This window comes from Contarinia nasturtii, unplaced genomic scaffold (assembly GCF_009176525.2).
Source record: "Contarinia nasturtii isolate CC-2019 unplaced genomic scaffold, AAFC_CNas_1.1 Cnas_scaffold_187, whole genome shotgun sequence".
NCBI lineage: Eukaryota > Metazoa > Arthropoda > Insecta > Diptera > Cecidomyiidae > Contarinia > Contarinia nasturtii.
The window spans coordinates 827,375-851,323 of NW_022197544.1; the positions used below are offsets into that span (position 1 = coordinate 827,375).

The 23,949-nt window shown below is 32.4% G+C and overlaps 3 protein-coding genes across 3 annotated transcripts in view; 2 read left to right on the forward strand and 1 right to left on the reverse strand.

The window, feature by feature from the left end:
- The window catches only part of LOC116352294 (zinc finger and SCAN domain-containing protein 21), a 9,093-nt gene extending 6,197 nt beyond the window's left edge, over positions 1-2,896 (forward strand). Inside the window, exons 2-3 of the mRNA XM_031784780.1 lie at positions 605-1,957; positions 2,230-2,896. Of these exons, the coding sequence (XP_031640640.1) occupies positions 605-1,957; positions 2,230-2,468 (1,592 nt within the window). The 3' untranslated portion in view covers positions 2,469-2,896. The remainder of the gene's footprint in view (positions 1-604; positions 1,958-2,229) is intronic.
- Positions 2,897-19,426: 16,530 nt separating this feature from the next.
- Positions 19,427-20,422, reverse strand: LOC116336644. Its single transcript, XM_031760617.1, has 4 exons — positions 20,323-20,422; positions 20,051-20,250; positions 19,874-19,940; positions 19,427-19,674 (listed from the first exon to the last, which is right to left on the reverse strand). The coding sequence occupies exons 1-4, from the start codon at positions 20,365-20,367 to the stop codon at positions 19,576-19,578; spliced, it is 411 nt and encodes a 136-aa protein (XP_031616477.1). The 5' UTR covers positions 20,368-20,422; the 3' UTR covers positions 19,427-19,575.
- Positions 20,423-21,937: 1,515 nt separating this feature from the next.
- On the forward strand, positions 21,938-23,120 carry LOC116352201 (2-methoxy-6-polyprenyl-1,4-benzoquinol methylase, mitochondrial). Its single transcript, XM_031784606.1, has 3 exons — positions 21,938-22,190; positions 22,278-22,699; positions 22,769-23,120. Exons 1-3 carry the CDS (start codon positions 22,025-22,027, stop codon positions 23,069-23,071), a joined length of 891 nt encoding a protein of 296 aa, XP_031640466.1. The 5' UTR covers positions 21,938-22,024; the 3' UTR covers positions 23,072-23,120.
- The last annotated feature ends 829 nt before the right edge of the window (positions 23,121-23,949 follow it).

Sequence of the window (23,949 nt, forward strand, 5' to 3'; positions counted from 1 at the left end):
AGAGAGAGAGAGAGAGAGAGAGAGAGAGAGAGAGAGAGAGAGAGAGATAGACACCAATGGCAGTGAATGGTTTACGAAACCGATAGGCTAGGCATCCTGTAAAATGTGGTTATATAAATCGCACCAAAATGATTTTCAAAACCAAAAACAATATTAAAGCACATCGCATTTCAATGAATTCGATATTTTGCGATTGAAAATACGCTAAAGATTGTACCGTACATGTTCCGAAGAATTTTCGGTGTATTTTGCAATGATTAATTCATGTATACAATGGATGGTTTCCAATTACCTTTTCTTTGAGGTAATTTTTCTTTTTCGATAGCAATGGGCACATGAGCACATAAATTCTGTATCGCAACAACATTGTATTCGAACAAAGCGTCCACATTTATTTTCTATCGAAGTGTATCGAGAAAAAAAATGTCCTTACGAAAAATGTAATGTGATTTCGATTCGCGAACGTGTAGTTTTGTACAGTGTGATGTATCGATTAGTTATAGTCCATTTTGAATTGGTGTTAATAATTTATACCAACTTTGAACAGAAAGTATTTCGTTTGTTTTATTTTTATTATATGATGTACGTTTCGTGATTTCAATAGGTTACGGACAAGATATTTCGATGCATTTTACTGCATATTTGCCGCGCATGGAACACGAATTGGCGATTACAACAAAATCCGAAAATCAGCCAACTACCATAAATACAACTAGCAGCGGTATTTCATCGTTAAATCAACAAAATCAAGTATCTGTAATTCCAACAGGTGAATATTGCCAGCAAAAAAATCTAACAATGCCAATTGTAACGATTCAACAGCATCCGTTGCAACGGAAATCGTTGTCGATGCATTTTACAAGCACGGGAGCCCATCTGTCTCTTCCGCCAAAGAAAAAAGACATTTATCGGCCATACTCATTAGATGATAAGCCGTCACAACGTCCTTACGGACTACGAATACCGGCCGAAGAAGATTTACATGCGGCCCATGCCATACTGGATTTGAGTGCATCAACTGCATTTCTGCCACCGCGAAATTTACAACAGCCACAACAGCAGCAGCAGCAGCAAGAGTCACATCAGCAATTGGATCAACAACAACAGACGCCACAACACAGCATTCAAACAGTTACAACCACCGAACCGAATCAAAATCAACTTCAATCGATGCAACACAGTGTACAATTGCATCAGCGTAAATCAACTGTTTCGCCGCCACACTTGACCGTACCTGATGAAGAATGTTATAAGAAACAACAGCAATCGTCGATGACAACAACGACAACGACCAATGTGCTGATAAACCAAAACTTAAAATACAATAATTCCAAAGCAAACCAAACGGATGCAAACATTCAAAATGAGAATAACAACAATTTGACAAACGTACTTATGAAATCGAAAACAACAACAGCCTCAGTGACTGCCACAAAGCAAATCGATAGATCGAAACGTACGCTAGACGACAGCGACGATATTAGTAACAACAACAACGACGACAACATTGATAATAATCATAATAATAATGATGAACTAATTGAAACGGCCAATTCACGAACGGTTGCGTATACATACGAAGCGTTCTTTGTAAGTGATGGTCGTTCGAAACGGAAATCGAATCCGGATGGTTTGGCATCGACTGAAGTTCTCAATTCAATAGATAATAAATCAAAATACACGTGCACCGAATGCGGCAAACAATATGCAACATCGAGCAATTTGTCCAGGCACAAGCAAACACATCGCAGTTTGGATTCACAATCGGCCAAAAAATGTATGACATGTGGTAAGGCCTATGTTTCAATGCCAGCACTTGCAATGCACGTACTCACGCACAAATTGTCGCATAGCTGTGGCGTTTGTGGCAAACTATTTTCGCGACCATGGCTTCTGCAGGGTCACTTACGTTCGCATACCGGTGAAAAGCCGTATGGATGTGCGCATTGCGGAAAAGGTAATTATCTCCTCAATCCATTCACAACTCGTTTCATCTTTTCTATTTGATTTATTTATTTATTCAACAAAGTTACAATCACTCACTCAACACTCGTTCGATTTCTTGCATTCAATTTATTTTACATTTCCGATAATTTTCAAACCAAAACTACATTCTCTCTCATATTTGACATTTTAGTGAAAATGTCATCTATTAATTCCATTTCAATTGTTCTGATTTCTCTCCCTCTCTCTCTCTCTATTCCTATTATTTCATTTCCGTTTTTTTAGCATTTGCTGATCGTTCGAATTTGCGAGCACACATGCAAACCCATTCGGCAGATAAGAATTTTGAATGTCAACGATGCCACAAAACATTCGCTCTGAAATCCTATCTGAACAAACATTTGGAATCGTCTTGCTTTAGCCACGAGAATGATGTTAATGGAACTGTTGCGCCAACAAATGCACTCGCTATCGACGATAACTCATCGAATGGTAGCAATAACAATACCATAACACTGCATTGAAGTCATTCTCGATTTTGATATATGAACAACAACGACGACGACGCCAAATGAAATTAAAAAAAAAAAAATGCTCACTCTGTCGAACGTATTGTATTTATTGATCAGAGACTGATTCATGTGTCGTTGCGCGCACGTACACAATTGTTATTTGGATGTTTTTTTATATATTGACAACGAAGCAGCGGCAGCAGCAGCAAGGACAACGAATATGAAACCAAGCGGCAAACGGATAAGAATGGCGAAATTATTTTTTATCTCTTTCACACAGTGCAGCAGCTGATAAAAAAGAATATACCACAGAGGACTCGCTGTAAACCATTTTTTGGGGTGGGTAACAAAAATACCTTTTCACCTAGTCTAAGTAAATTAAATCTAAATGAGAGAAGAAACAAAAAAAAACACACACAAATGTGAAAATAGAAAGCAAAATGAGCGTATTTTTCATTCTTCCTTTTTGTTGATTGTTGAAGAAGTGAGAAAGAAAAAAGATACATGCTGAATAAAATTTTACATAAAATAAATGAAAACCACACGCACATGAAAAAAGCAAAAAAAAAATCACACATATAATTGTGTTCAATTAACTCGTGCATGTGGTTTATGCGATGGTTTTTAAAATTAAACAATTAAAAAGAAAACTAAGTCAATTTGTTGAAACAAAAGTGAGAATAAAAGCAATTAAAGTACATAAAAAAGAGGAATTTTTACGTTAGAAAAGTGAAGCGGAAAGGAGATAAAGTTATTGCAAATGAGAAAGAGAGAGAGAGAAAGGAGAAAAAGCTTGAAAAATAAAATAAAATACAAACAACTAGAGTAGAATTAAAATGAAGCAGTTGAGCGTAGTATGTTTTGTTTTTGCTCCAGCATTGTTAGTCACATTTATTTTGATGCATTTAGGTGTCTGAAGCGAAAAAAGCGTTAAAAATACATGAGAGTTTTTTTTTTCTAAATAAATTGTAGCGATTTTAAAGTGTAGAAATTTAGCAGCAATTTTAAGTAATGTTCAACGGTGTTCCACGTGATTGAATTCCGAGATAATAATAATCGAATGAGTCATACAAACTACACACAGAAAAAAACAAACATCTAAAACGAAATAAAGCAATATTTGACTAGAAAGCAATATTAATTCAGCAGCATGTGTTAAAGATAGCCGTTGATTTTTCCGAAATGAAAAATTATTATTGAGCTAGAGAAAGCGGAAGCAATTCAACCAAAAACACACGAATCCAAATGACCATATAAACTCTATTATATATATTGTAGACTTGTGTGAACTAAAAGTAATAAAAAGTGGTTGACATTTTGAAAAAAAAAATAAGAAAAAAAACACACAGACACACATATTAATAATAAAATAGTTGAAAAAAAAGAGAGAAAATACGTTGAATAGCAACAATAAACACTTGGCCAGAACTGCAATAAGCAATTAAACTTAAAATTAGCAATAATTGTGAGGTTTTTAAAAACAAATGATTTTTATTATAATTTGCGACAGGCCAAAGAGGATACGATTGACAACGAGAATTAATAAATAAAACTTTGAACGTTTATGCAAAATCAAGTGACGCAAAATAATTGAATTACATCGCATTATGCGCGAATGATAAACATTCCATTTAAAAAGAAAAACTAACAAACTTAATCAGGAACTATATTTGCATACACACATTCAATTAACACCTAAAAGACGACCTGTGAACAAAATAAAATCAATTAAACTTTTCTTTAAACAAATCACATTCATACGTCATTTGTGTTGAAGATTGACTATAGAAGAGTCATTTATTCAGCTATGCTGAATGGCATACTTTCCTAAAGCTATTTTCAATACTGACATCAAGGAAAAAATTGTTTACGACAACAGGATTTCTAACTATATTGTCAGTATATGTGCATACACAAAGAATCAGACAAGAAGATAGTATTCGATTCATTTAGATGAAAATGATAGACAAAAAGCTAAAGAAAAAACTCGAAAAAAAAAACAAAATAAAATATTACAGTAGTTTACATCACACAGTACTATTTATTGATAAGACTTTTAACAAAAGTGAGGATTTTTTTTAGGATTTGGTAGGTGCAATACAGTTATTATGCAGTTAGCGAAAGAAAAGAAAAACTAACCAACCAACAGGCAAATTACAAGGGACAAGTTGTTTTTATTTTATCTTTGGTTGTCGAGCCAGACAGAAGCTTAAATGTGCTTGCAAAATATAAACTTCCTCAAAATTAACTCAGCAACCGTAAACAGTTTTTTCTGTATCGATTTCAATTATAAATATATATAACACACTCAATTCAATTCGTTTACAAATGGATATGAAACAAATGTAGCCAATATATACATAAAATATATTTTCAGCAATTCGATTGAAAAGATAATGAGAAAAAAAGCTAGTGAGATAGAGAGTTTTGATCTCAATGTAGTGATTTTTTTAAAAAAAATATATTATTAGTTTATATAAATTCACAAAATAAATACACACATACACACACACACACACACGATGATTGGATCGATATTTTAGGATTTTTATTATATTAAATGAGGCGGTGTGTATTTTGTAGATGACGTATTTTGAATATTATCATCATTATGATTAGATTAAATTCCATGTTGAAGATCAGTTCACGTAATTTTGACCAATGAATTGAACTTCGGAAACAATGCCTGTTTCCGGGGAACAAATTCAAATACTCACTCACCACTCATATTTTATATGCTTTCGAATAGTCCGATCATTTTAGCCAATAGAATAGAAACCAACAAAACAAAAAAAAAACATTAAGAAAATGACGCAGTCAAAGAAAAACCAATTTATACTCGAAGCTAATTATACGCGCCGAAATTACATTTGGATCGAATTTATTCCTTCCATCAATTCAAAACAGCCAGCATGCTAGTTGTCGATTACGTTATATTTTGCTTTCGACATAAAACAAAACATTTTTAAAAGAAACACAGCAACAACAAAAAATGATCGCCATTTTACAGCAAATCTGTATGTTTTCAAAAAACAATTAGATTTAAAAAAAAAAAAAACACTTCTATATATTTATTTTCACTTTATTTTATTTATTTATTTAATTTATCTTCATCTACTATTATTAACTTATTTATTTATATTAGCATTTGAAGCAAGATTAATTTATCCGCCCGTATTTAAATGCACGTAGATAATTTTACCGTTATTTGAACCGGCCACAAAAGCTATCCACATTTTTTCAATACATTCGATTGGTTGCTCTTAATATATGCAAAAAAAGAAGCTTTCCGAATCACTTCACCCACAAATTTGTGAGCGATTGTGACGAACGAAATGCACAAAATGATTTATAACGACCAAATCACAGCGAGCAAAAATTGAACCATAACAAAAGAGCACAACGAGTGAAATTGTTAGCGAAATTTTTTTGTTTATTGACACTGTAAGTGGCTGTATGGTGCCGGATCAAAAACGCAAAATAAGCCAAAAGAAAACTAAATGAATTTTGTTTTTAATCTTGTCAATTGATTAGTATGTAGACTCTACTAATACTTACTTATAAATCTATACTCATACTCCTGTAGACATAATAAATTTAATTAAACAATAAAACACAGTTAAAAGGTGGTGAATGAAAACACACAAAAAATTATATGATATATTTAGATGAACAAACAAAAAAATGAGCAAAAAAGACACCATAGACTTTAGCATTTATTAACAATTCCTACGTGGAAGAATTATGAAAGTAATGAATAAAAATCACAATACGTCCAATTTCTTCAAGTCATTTGAAGGTTATGAAAATGATTATTTTCACTAAACAAAACAAAAAAAAAATTAAACAATTACAAGCATTACATATAGTGAAATAAATTAAATTAAAATAATAATAAATAAACAAATTACGTAGAGCCTTTTATAAAAAAGATAAATTGAGAGTAAAAGAAAAGTTTTTTTTTGAATAATACCGCTCTGTTTTTGAGCAAACTGACCACAAACAATTAAAACAAAAAAGAAAACATGTTGCGACATATAGCTTTTTATTTTAAGCAGCTAGTCTTTAATACTCAACAGATGAATAGAAAGAAAAATGGGTCAATTAAAAACCTAAACCATAAGTTTTAACGGAACATTTATCAACTCTAGTAACGCAACTAAGACCTTTAAGTGCTTGGCATCAGAAGGTATAACAATGAACAACAAACTACCCGAATATTTCAAGAAGAATCACATACACACAACATACGACATAAATATATATATATAGAATACGTTCATGTTCGAACAGAATGCGCAGAGTCCTTCAGAACAATACATTTTGAAATAATAACGTTTTTCGGCATAATTTGCCTTCTCAAAGTATGCCTCTTGAACGGAATGGAAAAGAAACACTCACTTTAAACATAATACAATGTTTTTGGGCATACATATCGCATATACACACACACACACACTATTTCAATAAAATTCGTTGCTGGGATTGAAATTGCGAAACACATTTTCCATCAGGCTTTGGCCAAGTGTTGTGTGCTCCACACTCAAAATTCGTCACAACCAGATTTAAAAAAGGGTTCGGTAATAATAGCAAATGCGTGCATTTTGGAGTTCGGCATTCATTTGGTTCGATACAATTGCATTGAAAACTTTGCGTGTATATGTTGGTGTTGTTAGTTTTTTTTATAAATCTCTTAGTTCCAAAAGGAAATCATCGACGTTCAACAAAAAGCAATTATGCTTGTCGAAAAAGTGTCGTAATTTTGAATGGAAAATGTTGTGTACGATGTGAAATGAACTAATGCATTATTAGTGGGGACGCCGGTAGTCCTGCTCGTTTCTATGTAACATTGCTATGAACTTTTTAAACTATCACCGACCTGAGTTAAATTACATCAAAACAAAAAAAAAATTATTCAACTAGAATATTCTTTCGCACAGCATATTGCCGCTAAAATGCAAACCCTTTTTATCGAACAGTTGGTTTTTATTTATCCATGAAAATAAAAGTTAGAGAGACAGAGAAGAAAAAGCAGCAACAACAAGAAAATTCAATAACATACACCAACAACTAACTTCTAACTGCGTCATCGAATATGCTAATGTTTTTGCCAACACCTGTGTTCATCGCACGGGCCATGTGCTCAATCTCTCTCCATCGACATTTCCAACTAGATCCAATCTAAAATGAACGGAACAAAGAAAGAGCAAGAGAGAGAGAGAGAAAAAGAGAAAAGCACGTACACCAATTTATCGTGACGAATTAATCGAACAAGTTTCGAGTTATGCAGAAAAATGACTTTCAACGCAAGCGAATATTTTTTAATGAAGAATTGTCCGTCCGTTGAAATAAAAAGCTAAAATACCGCAACAATTTTTCATTCGTCTTCTATTCAAAGAAGCCATGTTTCTTCATTAAAATTCCGATTTGGCGTAACAAATTTTCCGATAAGAAATTATGCGTATAGATACGCTTATCCAAAAAGCATGTTCAACTGTTGAAACACGTTTCATACACATGATGCAAAAGGACAACTGTTAGAGTGAGTGTATGCCACGCAAAATTTGCACAAAAATAAAATCTTATAGTAATGTACCCAAATAAGAACGATAGTTGATGAAACCACACTCAAACTTGGGCCATGGAAAAAAAACTGAACGAATGCAAAAAAACACAAAGTGACTGAACTGAAAAATAATTTAAAAATAAAATAATATTATTTATCTGATTTTTAGACAAATATTTAATACAAGACGAAGCAACAAATATGATAAAACTTTTTATGAAATTTCAATGCGCGCAACATAACAAGTAGATTTGATTGCGTGATTTGTTTTTCGCTTGAAAACGAAAACTAACGATCGTCTATTGAAATCGAATCTACTGTGTGTAAAACATAAAGATTTTCACTTCATTTTATTTTTTTATACGAAACATGAGGAAAAACGAGTGCACACGTTTGATGGACTTGATTGTTGAATGATATGAGTAAAAAGACGTTTTTTAAGGTTCGATTTTTGTTGACCAAAAAATTAAAAAAAAAAAAACAAAAACAAAAAACAAATACAAAATCTACTACATATAATTATTGCCATCCATTATTATCTCTAATTCGATTTTTTTCTTCTCATTTACATTTATCCTGTCTTATTTTCCGCTTGGTGTTCTTTCTCTCGAAATTAATTTCAAAATATATATAGACACCACGCTTCAGGTCAATTGTTATAAATAAACGTTTTTCTTGAGTTTAAAACTTTTATCTGGAATCGGCTTACGATTTTTCATCAAGCACATGCAACACAAAAAAGAAATAAAGTAAACAGACACGCCGAAAACTTTTCTACATTGTGGTAATAATTCATTTTCAAGAGTAGGAAAATGTTCAGTTCACGAGTTCCAATTAAACAGTTTTATTCGCCGTTATGTTCATTCACAAAATCACAACAGCATGTCAACGAATTTTTGTGTTTTTTTTCTGTACTTTTGCTTTCGACAAAAGAAAATAAAAAATCGTAAGGAAACAAACTTGCCAGATGAACGGCTTATGACTTTTTTTTTGTTACAAAACAAACATTTTAACTATACAAATTTATAAATCTAGTCTATCTCGTACACTTAGCGACCGCATAAATGATATTCAATTGAAAACTAATTTACGTTTATTTATCTAGTCTTTACCTAAATTATTATCTCTAACGATGAATTAAGCAAACAAAGGAAAAAAATTAACAAATAAAATATGTATCAAAAGATTAGAATGTTTACATGGCAATAGAGGACATCAAATGAATAAAACAATTGCTCATTATTATTATTTATGTTTAAATGCGTAAAAAAACACACACCATCAAATTTATGAATGACTTGGTGACTATGCAACAAACAAATAAAGCGATAGAGCTTTGCAATCGATTGGTAAATAAGTTTTTTCTCCAATTTCGAATTGAAATGTTCAATATAAACAACATTATTAAACATCAATTTATTTGTGCAATTGCGGCATATTTCATTTATCCAAAATAGAGTCAATTATTAGCAATTCGGTTCACCGAATGAAAACATAGGCCCCATTTTCTGTAAATTGAAATGTAAATTGAAATGCGCGCACCACATAACATAATTCTTTGAATAGTTGATTTCATCCGCACACTTCAAAGTGGCAGAGAACTTTAAAGAGCATACATAACACGCACCCAAGACCTTATAAAATCGATAATATGGCGCGCGAATTGATCGACATGGGGGAGTCTGTTGAACAAGAGCAAAACTTCCACAAATTCGTGAACAATTAATCAAATGGAAAATGAAGATGAACACGAATTCAATGGAGACTTTTCATAAAAAGAAAGAAGAAGAATTATTTTTGTTTTCTTATGCCATTCGATAGTATAACTGAATGTAATATGTGCCTAGGGTGTGGCTATATCAAACCATTCATTCAATAAGATCTTCTGCAAATTGCATCAGAAATCGTTTGAAAATGAAATCACATACGAGGCAAGAATGTTGCAAAAATGTTATTTTCCTTTCCGATCCACCTATCTATGTTTCTCCCTTTTCTGTGTGTCAGTGTTATTCACACCCGAGCTGCCATCCATTCGAAATAGCGGTATCCATATCTCTGTGTTGTGTGTGCCAGTGACCAAATTGGGTTTGAAGTCTGCTGTAGTTTGTAATAACTTTTCATGTCAATTATTCGAAATAGCAAATATAATTTCTGAAAATCAAATTCAATTTTTACAACACAAGTGAAATGGGAAAAAAGAGCGGAAAAGAAAATGAGAGAAAGCAGGAAAAATGTTTTTTTTTTTTGTATTCGTTGTGGCATTGTTTGTCATTTCTAACTTTAGAATTATTTCTCTTTCATCCGGATTTTTTGATTTACAATTTGTGCGAATCGAATTATGATTGCTTTTAACATAGATTAGGCGACATTCGTACACACAAATCAAATGACAGCATTCGTTTGTGTGGCAGTGCGTACGCAGACAATGCTAAGAGAAGAAATGTTGTTTGGTCCGATTCTGATTTATCGAAAAGTTGCGATTATTCTTGGTTTTTCTTGGTGTTGTCGTCGTCAAGCCCTTCAAAAGCTAGTAACATAGTTTTTTTTTGATTGTAATTAATTGAAAATGTCGAATATGACCAAAAGACTTTGCACACAATGTATGGCTATGATTTATCTATCAAAACAGACAAGTAATCGACAATAAAATGCCGTAGGCAAGTTTTTCCAATGTTGTTGTTTTTTTTCACTCTCATAGAGTAATTTCATTGTTTGGATGCTACGCTGAAAGATTTTCAAGTAGTGAATTTATTTAATTAAAAGTTTTGCATTTTCCGCACTGTGCCACGACGGAAACTGACAGTATGTCAAGCATGGTGGATGTGTATGTATGTCTGTTGTGGCATGAATTTCAGTTAATTAGAATCGAAAGACGGGTGTGATGATTTCAAGCAACACCATGGAAGCAACAACTCATGAAAAGCATGAGTTACACCATTATCTAATTTGAACTTTCGAATGAAAAAACAACAAAAACCAATTAAAAATTGATTCATTCCCTTTAGGGATCATTATGATACTCAATTTTTTTGCTGTCTATTTTCTCGATAAAAAAAATGTGTGCAGTATTCTTTGAGATTTACCCTCTTAAAAATTGAGTGCTCCATGTATTTTTTTTTTATTTCGGAACTAAAAAAAGATAAATTTTCTCTTTTCCATATTTTGATTGTGGTTAGACTCTATGCCGTCCCGGCGCCATTGTTAATTTTTAAAGCGTGTGTATGTGTGTTCAAAATGCGTTATTGAAATATTCAAAATGAGGTTAGACGAAGTATACAAAATAATGGAAATCTTTATGTAATCTCGTCGAAATGGACGAATTGAAACAGTGAGAAAAGAAAAACAAAACAAAAACAGGCCCGCAAGATAAAAGAACCTTCAATAAATTAAAGAAATACCAAAAACTGAGACCAAAATATAGCAACGAAACAGAACCTATATTCCTGACAACAACAACAACAACCACAAATAATGTATGAAATCAAATCTGAGCTGAAAGCGAAAAGAGAGAATTGGCGCGCCTTTAGAATGATAAATTTGAATAACAACAGCATTCACTTAGAAGTCAGTTTTTAGCATGAGAGAACAATGAGAATATATTGTAATAAGAATAGCATCAAATATTGATATAGAAGATTGTAGCGTAGCAATAATAACAATAACTAAAATAGTAAGATGAGTAAAAAAAGCAGTACGATTAAAAGCAGATGAACAATGATTAACCTATCAATTTGGAAATAGATTTGAATGGCTTCGCTAATCCACAAATTAATTCAATCTGATTTAATGAGAGTACTAAGCTCATTCGTTCGGTTCGAATCATCCATTTCGAACCCCCCCGCCCTCGATGAAATGTAATAGAAGCAAACGAATACTATGACGAAAAAATGCAACAATAATAAGATATAATTAAACAATATACATACTTAAGGATTAAGACAAAACAAACAAACGTTGACAACAGAATCCGAATTGACTACTGTACTGACATTTAATGCAATAAATTAACGTACCATGAAAACCATTCAACGAACGAAACAAACAAACAAAAAAATAAATAAATTATAATATTTTAAATTAAAAAGCAACAACAGCAAACGTTTTCAATTTATATACAATAAATGAGTAAAAAGGAAAAAACAATTTCAATTAAAACGCAAACACACAAAAAAGATTTCGAGCAAATTATAATGAGAAACTACCTAAAAATGACACTTTTAAAAAGGGAACCCATAAAACACAAAAACGAATCGCATCAATAATTCCATAGTCTCATTGATTTAATTGTCGAGATTTTATATGTTTGGAGAAAACACCAGCTCTCAATACACACATAAAAAAAAAGAAATAGCTGAATGACGATCTGTTTTGTTTCTCTGGTTTTATTTTTTTTTATACAATTCCCTCTCGAATCGGTACATTTTTGATTGCTTTTCTCAATCCATCTCATTTATTCATGGCAATAAAATCAAACCGTGCGCTTTTGCAAAACATTTTGGTTTATCTCTGTATTCGAGAGAAATACAGAAAGAGAGATAGAGAGGTAGAGCGTACGCCCGCTCACACTGTATAGTGTAGAAAAAAAAGAATAAAAAAGCCGAAACGAAACAAAATAAAATAAAATAAAACAAAACAAAAAATAATTGAAACGAAGAAGTGCGAACCCGAAGAATTGCCCGTGAATTTAAACCATTCACTCTCGCACGATTCTCCCCTATATATATACATACTCGCTCCCACTCATTCATATATACACACACACATATATATAGACCTCCGCATTTCAAATCTCGGGTAATTCACTGAAAATGAAAATGAATTTTATTTTAGTTTTGTTGGTTGGTTATGCGATTCGCTAGTTTGTGTTTTTGTCACACAGCACTTTTTGCTTTGTTTTTTTCACTTTTTAAAAAGTGTTGTTCACGGAACAACGAAATGAAAAGCAACGTTTCACACACAACGAACTAAAATTATATATCCAAAAACTATATAATTATTAATAATATTATTGCATAATACATAGAAACAACCAGAAACAGAAATAACCAAAATATACTCTTTAACGAAGAATTAAACGATGAAAACCCAAAAAAGAAATTAACGAGAAGAAGAATACAAAACACGAACACACGATGATGATGTTGATGATGATTATGGTGGTGAGAGAAAAACACGACGCCGAAAAAAAGAAGAATATATTATGTATAGAGACAATGACACATTCCTCAGCTCGCACACCGACATAATAATCGACGCGAACGACGGAAAGTGGAAAATGATCATAATTTGTGCGCCATGTCTTTCTCTGACTCTCTATACCTTCTTTTTTTTTTGTTCTGAGGGTGAAGATGATGAAAAATAAATGAAGAAAAAACAAGCGGAAGCAATGAAAAAAAATTAAACGTGAATTAAAACTGAAACAGAAGCAAAAAATGAAAGCAATTAATTATATACACCAGTTTTATTCATAACACATAAATTTAGGACCATAAAACAATATTTATTAGAAAGATTGATGATAAAAAAAAAGAAATAATTAATAAAGCAATACATTTGAACCAAAAAAAAAAACTAACTTTACCGATTGGAATTGTTTTTGATTTTGTTTGTTTGTTTGGTCATTTTTTTTTTTGTTCTTTTTCAATTTCATTTTGGCCCGAATTTACTCCCTTTTTTGCCCGTTCATTTGGTACTACCTTAAAATGTTGTCATTAGTCCGAAACCGAAAGAAGAAGACGACGAAAACGAATAAAAAACGAGCAAATTGTATAAGTAAAAAGTTGCCAAAAATTCGTAATACATTTCCTGAATGTGGAACAGAGCCAGTATGCGGCGGTTTATGTCATTTTAGACAGACCAGTTGCGTGCACGATATGGCCTCTGTTTTGGTGATAATTAGATACAACGAAATAAACTTGAACTCAATTGGAACTCTCGATTTTCATTTCATTTTCAACGAATAGAACTTATCTCATCTTTTCTATCGAAGTCGAACTAATCGACGATCTCATTATGGTTTTCATGATATACTTTTCACGCTCTTTTTTCACCACCCCCTAAAAATACAATCGTTTATTTCTTCTATTCAATACTAAAAAAAAATATTTCCTTTCTTTTTTATCCATTCAATTCTTTGCTTGAACTTTTTTCTATCAAAGCTTTTATCTTGTGCTGGGTCTAACCTTTTTTCATCATATACTTTCCATTTTCAGTCAATGTTTTCGGTTACAATATTACTTTACTTTAACGTTCTTAATTATTTGAATGACATAATTTTTTTTATTCGAAAGCAGTTCGTCAATAAAGCGGTTTTGTGTTTGTTGGCTGCACTTTTGTCGCATTCATCATGACTGTGGATCAAATGGGCAGCTGATCAAAAATAAAAATCAAATTATCTCACAAATCCATTTATTGACATAATATGCCATCGACAAGGTAAGTGCACACCTGTATAGAATAGTATTTGTTGCATTTCCGTAAATTGACATCGTTGCGATTTAGCCTTACTCAAAATGATTTACATTCATTTTTTTATCTCTAACTTTTCTTAAATCACTTTCTATCTCTTTCATTTTGTTTATGTTTCCAACATTTAAATAGCGAAAATCAAAAAAGAAAATCAATTATTTCTTTCGCTATTTATTACTAACAAACTATAGAGAATATACTAATAGAAAAAAAAACGATGAATTGGTAAAATGCCGCTAGTGCTTTTCCATAAAAGCTCTCTCTATATATATACATACACACACAGTCGCTGTCAAAAATCCATACTTATACATTCCATTTCAAATTAGACATTGCATTACGTAATATATAGTTATATATACATACATACAACTAGAATAAGAATGATTAGAGAATGCATAGTTGAACAAATATTAATGCAAATTGAAAATCAACCGAACAATTATAATAAAACAAACAAAAAAGCAAGTATCGAAAGCAATATTAGTAGTGATTTAAGAACATCCGTGAAATGAACAACGTGTATAATAAAATGTGAAATGTCTAAGCAAATGAACAACTTTTTTGTAACAAAAAACATCCACGGACGCTTGAATATTATAAGCAATATTTTTTATTGATTTCCAAAAACTAAAACCAACACAATTTTGAGTTGTGTTTTTTAGTAGAGTAGTTGTATTGAGAGCATTAGCAATAGCTAATGTTATATGTGGACTGTTGAACGCGAATTTTAGTGGTATCTATGGACACACAGCAAACCATTCTTCTTCGAAAAAGAAAAACAAAGACGAACATCTTCTTTTCAATTCATTTAAATTTGATTCCGTTCTACTTCATTTTCACAACTAATCATTTTAAATCTTTTCCTTTGAAATTCCTTCATTCTATGCGATTTTTCTTTTCCATCCCGTCCATTTCATTTGGAAATTGAATTATGTGTGGGGAGAATAAAATTCGGTCAATTGTTGATAAAATCAATTTTTTGGTTGTTTCGATTGAATGACATGACATCTTTATATATATATATATATATGTAAAAGTTGTTCTATAACTCAAAATGGCAATCGGCATCGATACCACCAACAATCCAAGTCAACAGTTCAATTAGTGAAATTAATTCAAATGTCATATGTTCAACCTATATACCAGGTTATAGTGTTAAATTGGAGCAATACCAATTTGAATTATATACACTTTGATTTATACCAATAAATTTAAAACAAAAAAAAAACCATTTCCAAAAAATTAAGCAATATCTTTACTAAAATAATTAAGATTTAGATTAGATGCGATTATTATTTGTACCATACGCTTAAAATTAATAAATACAAAACCAACAACAAACAATAAATATTAAAGATGACACATAAAGAAAGAAAATGTAAAAAAATGAAAATTATTACGAAATAAGCAAATAAACTATTGAATTACTTACAATTAACATTGTTGTAATATTGCTTGCGGGGTGCCATGGGGAAAATGCTATGGCAACCGTGCTCTGAGAATGTCTTTTACGTTTTGAATTAATTAGAAGTGGTAATAATCAAGACACACATAATCAATCCATGGCAAAGTTGTTTGAAACGACGTTGAACTTTATAGTGTCGTTTCGTTTCAAAAATCTAATGGCATTTATGGGAATTTTCAACACACAACAACTCGCAACCAATTTCTACAATCAACATATACATATATACTCCACTGGGGTATGGAGTAAGTGGCACATGCAAACCATAAATGTGCTAGGGTAAGTAATAGGCATTAATCTGACTTCCAAATCCGAATTATTGTCGCATCGTTAAAGCACAGCAAACGGCTTTTGTATAATCAATTAAAACTATAAAGTGGTTCGCGCTCAAAAAATTATTATTTCACCCCAAATACGACGCCAGATACACACATTTATATACATACAATACAGACAGATAAATAGATGGGATATGTGTTATTTGAGATATTGAAAAATTGCAAACTTCAACAATAAGCGCTGCCATTTTTGGTTCGACCGCACTCTTCCTCTCCCCCGTTTGTTCCCCCATTCTAATACCCCATCTCGCTTTCATTCATCTTCTTGCCCATTCTCTCTCTATCTCTCTCCTTCTTTCATTCAGCCATCCTTCACCATCGTCATCAACATGATAAGCTGAACAATTGCAAAACAAGCATAAAAAATCTGTTGATTGTCGAAATCTCGTTCACTCATTCTTCTTCGTTCTTTTGCGCGATTGGCTCTTTGACTATCGTATGTTGGCTTGTATGCGTATGTATGTACAGATTTAGTCATTTTTCATCTTCATGTCTTTGTTGTTGTTTGGAACAATCTGAACTCTCTCTCTCTCTCGTTCGCTTGCTCGTTCGCTGATGGCTCCGATATTGTTATTATTGTTTGTTCTTTTGTTATTCAAACTATTTTGTGCCATTGATTCGGAAATCGGCGAACAGTGATGCTAAACTCCGCTAAAATCGAATGGCATTTAGAAAAGATATGTACGCATTGATGCGATATGAGTAAAACGACAACGAAAAGATTGGAAAGAGGAAAAGTGGAAATGTAACAGAAAAAAAGCACTTCGTCAAATAATATTTGATGTTTTATCCCTATCTAAAGATAAACACAAGCACACTAACTACATTCGCTTGAATGCGGCAAACAAATACTCAGCACACAAAATGAGCGAACGAAAAATGCAAAAAAATAAAAAATAGAATAAAATAAATGAAAAGAAAAGCAAAAAAAAGCGAATGAGCAAGAAAAGAAAAACTAATAGATGAAATACGAACAGAAAATGGTGAAAATGGAAAGTATCTAACGAGAATCTTGCAAATTTTATCATTTTATTCCCAGACATTTATACTATTTGATATTATTTTTACATATTTTATTTAAGACATTCACCATTTCTTGATATCACTTTCCCTCTTCCTCCTCATCTTTTTGCACTGAGAAAAAACATTTTGTAAAACATTAAGCACACTGAATGACAACGGCAGTAGAAAATATAACAAATACTTCCCTCTATTGTCTTTTTGTCAACAATTTTTGCCGACGTTATCGTCATCGGGTGTTATGTGTATATAAATATATATGTGCATGCGATACTTGATTTCTTATGAATATTATGTTCGAGCCGTTCTTTTGACTTTTGTTTGCCGCCTATTTGGAGCCGACAAAATTGTGTATATTTTATCATGCTCTCTCTATCTCATTTTCTCTCCGTTACAACACATTTTATGTGGATTTCATTTGGTTCCACCGAGAATAAAAGCAGCAAAAAGTGCGACAGAGAGACGAGAGAACGGCATGAGAACACAAGAATAAGGGAATAAAATTGTTGAAAAAGAAGAAGAAGAAGATGAAAACATTATCGAAAAATTGTTGCGTAGCCAGTGGTAGTCAGTCGTAGAGAAAAACTCTCGAAAATTAGCGTTAAAACAAGATGAACAAAATGTGATGCTGCCACTGCCTGATGTTGTTGGATGTATGTTATTTTTACTTGGTCCAACAACGAGTTATAAGTTCCATTTCAGATTTTTCACATATAAAATTCATTGCCTGTGTTTACTGAACAATAGACGATATAGAGAGATGGGGACCAGAGAGAGAGAGAGAGTGAGAAAAAGCAAGCAAACAAACGAGAGAACCAGAACCAAGTGAGTGTGTTTTATGTATCGCTTCTGCAATGGTCATAATAGTCGTCAATTGGTGAAATGTGTGCGAGACTGCTGCTATTGCCACTGCTATATTGCTGTTATGCTGTTGCTGCCAAATAGAGAAAACCGTTTTAGATTTGTTGGGTCCTATTTTATTTACGACCCATTTTTGATGATGTTATGCCTCCCCGTTTCTATACTCAATCCCATTATTACTGCAGCAAAACTGTTTGCTACTACTGTCACTACAATAAAATAAAATAAAAGAGAGAGAGAGCGGGAAGGGTATAAAAACGATCTCATTCTCGTCTTCCACTCTGTTATGTAATCAAAGGCTGTAAATGTGAAAAAATTTTCATAGAAAAGTTGTTGCTTTTATATTTATTGTCAATTTGTCTCGGAAATTCCAACTCCATTCGCTATATTGACTCTGCTGCTAATGATATTAGTTCGTCGAAATATGTGTACCGGAATAAGGCGAGAGTTTGGCGTACACACACACACACATATATATATATGCACATCAACAAATTTTGAAATGTCGTGAAAACGGAGCCAAAGCAATTGAATAAGCAACAATGTCGTATGATTCACATAAAATAGTTGACCTATAAGCAATCAACAAAATCATATTCATGCTCAGGCATATAATTTCGGTCGAAAGATTCTTGGTCGCCTAGTTCTCCCTTCATCTTGAACAAATGAATTTCCAAATCGAACAAATTGCCGATATTATGGCAGCAGAGCTGAAATAAATGTTAGCATATTCAATGGCAAAAATTACCGAATTTCTAATGATTAGCATCCGGACAGATTGTGGCAACAAATAGGTGCTAAATATTCTCTTACAGCTGGCAATTTGATTGGTAAGCCATGGAGAATGAGAGTGCTGCGGAATGTAACGACATTGAAATAGGACGAAACTTATTTATTCTAATAAACATTCGATGAGATAAAGAAAGATATAATTTAGCACAAGCTGTTGAATGATATTCAAGTATGAATTCATTTGTGTGCTGTATCTCGGCAAGTGTATGCGTTAAATACATCTTCGAAAGTGTAATCGAAATTCAACAGTGCCCATCGCAACACGAGAATGAAAATAGATATCATATCGGATAGATAGATAGAGAGAGCGGGAGAGAAAATATGATTTTATGTTTACGTCATCAAATCAAAATATGTAAATATCATCATGTTGTGCATACACATACGCTCACACACATCAAGTAGAGAAAATCAACTGAAACACAATCAATATTTTCTCTTGATAATAAACAAAAGGTTTGAGAGAACATCATTTTATTATTATTATTATTTGTTTTATTTGGAATTGTGCCAAAATACATTTCCCAATCCGAAAAATCTCATAATTTCCCATCGAGGTATCAGCTATATTGTTTGCCATTGATGATGGTATTTGCTTGCATGCGATTATAGATGGCCAAAAAAGTCAACATCTCCACCTGAGTAAAATGAACACTGTTCATCGATTGATGTTTCAACCAAAAACTCGAATAAATCACGTTTTTCCTGTGAACCAAACAAAATATATAGATCAAAAAATACAAAATCAGCAGTTGGCCGACTTGATACCAAATTCAATATTTGAAAATAAAACTTATTGAAAACCAATTTCAGATCGGGATCGTTAAAATGACGGCACATTTTATGGCCGCATCATATAATCTGTTTAAAGAATACTATAAAAAGAAGAAAAGTTTTAACTTACGCCTTCATAATGAGTGAACATTTCATTTATGAGTTTTCGGCCATTTTTAAGTACGGCAGAACGGCATCTTTAATATAAGAAAAACTCAGTTTAATGGCTCAATTTTAATATACTTCCTTACGAGAAAAAAAAAACGAACTGTTTTTATTGGGGTTTCGTTTTTTTTTTAATTCTTACGCTCTGATTTTTGCCACATATTTAAGCTCATTGCAATAATCGACTGGTTGCATGATTTCATCACGACGTGCTTGTGTTGCCTGCCATATTGAATAAAACTCTTCTTCGTTTACAATTGCAGATTCGGTTGCGTTGAACAAGCATTTTAATAGGGCCAAAGGTTCCATTGAAGCCATCATCACTGAATTACCGTGCATAAACTGATTGCAATTTTTTTTTATCATTCATTATAAAACACAAAAAACGAATTTAAATCTCATTTAATTACTCACAGTAGTGAAGAACGCCAATAAACAAAAAGTGTATGTAGAAGTCATTTTTCTGGTCTTTTTTTTTACATCCAAATCACGCACGATTATCGACAGGAAGATACTGAGACTGAGTGCAATTCCGGTGGATACATTTCACATACTTTTATAGGAGTTTCGAACACACACACCGCTATTTTTACGGTTTCAATTAGTTTCAACTTTACTTCGATGGATCGGAAAGAGAGGAGTGTTGTAATCGATTGAGGAAAAGCAGCGAATAGAACAATGGATTATTTTCAATTTGAAAAGGGTTCTTGAAAAAAGTTTTTTTTTTTTTATTTCGTTACGTTATAGGCAAGTCTTTGGATAACCAATAATTTAAGTGATCAATGCAAGCATTTCATGCATATTATGTTTCAAAACACTTTAGAGAAGCAATGCACAACGCTGTATGCCATATGTAATGATTATGAAATGTGAATTTCGTTACTCGAAATTGGAAAAGTCTTTGTTGTAAATGTAAGCCATTCAATTTCAATGAATTATTATCAGTTTGGCGATTCGATGTACATGGAAATGATATTAATTTATCGATTTGTTGAATTACATTTCATTAATGGAATTGTGTAATGTACGCGCGATCTTTGATTTTGTGATATATTCTTTTCATTTCTAACAAGTTATCGGAATTAATAATGATGCGTTTGGATTAGATATGACCATGGTGATTTGTGCAATGTGTTACACTTCAAATAAGATTGATAATGCTTAAGCATATTTGAGCATTTGAGGCCGTAAGTATATTTCGCCACACATACACATATGTTGGTCGAATTGATGTTGATTTGAAATGAATTTAATAAGAAAATATTCAAAAATACGCAGAGAAAGGGAAAGAAAGAGCAAATTTCTGTATGACGTTGATGATTCCTGTTGATTCTTTAATGCAAACACTTAGGGCGGCGACAACAATCAAATAACTGGAAAAAACGCCGAAATCTATTCCATTCTGATATAAGTAAAAGTATTATATATGAATCTATTCAAATCTGATTTAGTTTTGGCTAATCAATATTGATTTTATCAATGACTTGACAACATTTCATTATTTCATCGTTGCTTGGTAATTATTATTATTCGTTGATGTTGTTCCATTTAGTGTGTTTTATTTTTATTTTTTCGGATTTGCCCAAATGAATTTTCCGTGACACGTTTTGGGGCGGTAAATAATTGGTGTGACACAAGGTCACTTATATAAAACAAAACAAAAAAAATGTGATTCTGTACATTGCAGCACCGTATTAATTATAAATCATCATATCAAACGGTTTAATATATACAAATTCATTTCTTCTGTTTTATGAGAGCTTACATCATTCATTCAATTTAGCACATAAATATTCAATAGATTAATCTTTCTAATTGAAAATTAAATGAATCTGTGTTAATTTCGTTAAAAATATTGCAATTCAATTGCGATGAAAACAATTGCCAACGACTTTCCTCACCCTCTTCGTTTCGCATTCAATTAAATGAAAACATACAATGGAAGCATTCAATGTGACGCACGTGATACACACGCATACATACAAAAGTTTGTTTGTAGAAAAACTGTCAAATAAATAATTGAGGTTAGAATCGCTTTGATTGTTATGAAACTTTTTCATATACATAAATCGTCGTGAATACATTTGTTGTTGTTGACTTGAAAATTTTCATTCAAATGCTTAGTTTAAGAAATGTGTCCGTGCGACATTTTCGGTCAATAAATTCATTGATTGCCTCAAATCATATACACAAACAATATTTCAGTTCGGCCAATGAAAATAATGACCGAACCACACACTTTGGATTTCAAACAGTCGGCGAAAATGAAAAGGCTGATAAAGGTTTGGCATTACATTTCGTGTTCGCCATGAAAAAATTTGTGACACCATTTATTTATTAATATTCAATTGTTTTTTTGTAAAAAATAGTGCACAAAGTGTTTGAAGATGTAGCTGCCTCATACGATTTAATGAACGATGCAATGTCAATGGGTATTCATCGTTTGTGGAAAGATACATTTATGGAACGCCTTGGGCCGACACATGGCACAAAATTACTTGATATGGCTGGTGGAACGGGTGACATTGCATTTCGCTATATCAAATATTTACAAAATTCTCGTTCAAATTTTGATGCAAAGAAAAGTCACGTCACAATATCCGACATAAATCAAAATATGCTTGATGTTGGTAAAGAACGTGCCAAACAACTAAAACTTACCAATGAATCATTGAACCATTGTACCGTTGACTGGGTGTGTTCAAATGCAGAACAATTACCATTCGAAGATAATTCATTCAATGCATACACAATTGCATTTGGCATTCGCAACTGTACACACATTGACAAGGTAAATCCGAATTTTAAATAGAATTGACACAAAATGTAAGCCATTTCTTTATTTGCGTTAACAAAAAAGGTGCTCGAAGAAGCGTATCGTGTGTTGCAGCCGGGTGGTCGTTTTATGTGTTTAGAATTTAGTCATTTAAATAATGTTACTATGCAATGGCTTTATGATCAATATTCATTCACCTGTATACCACCAATGGGTCATATTTTGGCCGGACAATGGGAAGCCTATCAATATCTTGTCGAAAGTATACGTCGTTTTCCAAAGCAGGAACAATTCAAGGGGATGATACAAGCGGCCGGCTTTAATTGTGTTACCTATGAAAATCTAACGCTTGGCGTTTGTGCCATTCATTCTGGTTTCAAATTGTAAAAAATAAAATAATGAAATAAAACATTATCAATTCTTAACACTGTGTTTACAGGTGAAAAACACTTAAATTCAATTTATTGAGTACAACGATAGAGTATTTGTTTCTCTTACAATCTTTTTTCTTTTTTTCATCTTTCTTGAGATTTAAAATTTAACCTCGTGATATGTATTTTTCGATAATATCTATTGAATTATATCAATTTGATATCAAAATTTTGGTGACATTTGGATGGAAAATTGAACCGTTTGCATTACGATAGCCATTTGTATCGAAACAAACTTCAATTGTTTTACCGATTTGCAACATGGTAAGTTTCTTGTATGATGGATCGATGCATAAAATATGTCTATCGCTCGGCTGATCATTGTTGCTGGAACAATGTAATAATACTCGGCCATATGATTGTTCAATTGTGTCGATGCGCATTTTTTCGCCGGGTTCAATGAGATCTGATGTGCGTTCATTCATCCAAAAAGAGAAATCGGATTTGATGCCATTCAATATCTTATGCAATCGCTCAACCAATCCGCCCTTCACGTGCTTTTTCGGTTTATTTCGTTTATTTGGCGCCGGTTGTTGTGACTTCAGGCTTAATGAAAATTGTGAACTTGTTGATTCAATGACTGGATTCGATGCACTGGACCTGCTCTGTGTAAAAAGAATATCGTCCGAATGTTGTTGTTTCACCATCGCACATTCTGTAATGTTTTGGCTTTGTTTTGTCGGCAATTCGGTGCCATCCAATGAGTCCGATTCGATGATTGTTTCATCATTATTATCCCGTCGAAGGCGATGCCGGCGATTAACAAGTGTCTTGTTGAAACCATTTTTATGGTTAGATTTTGACTGTTGTTGCTTCGTTGGCGTTATGTCTTTT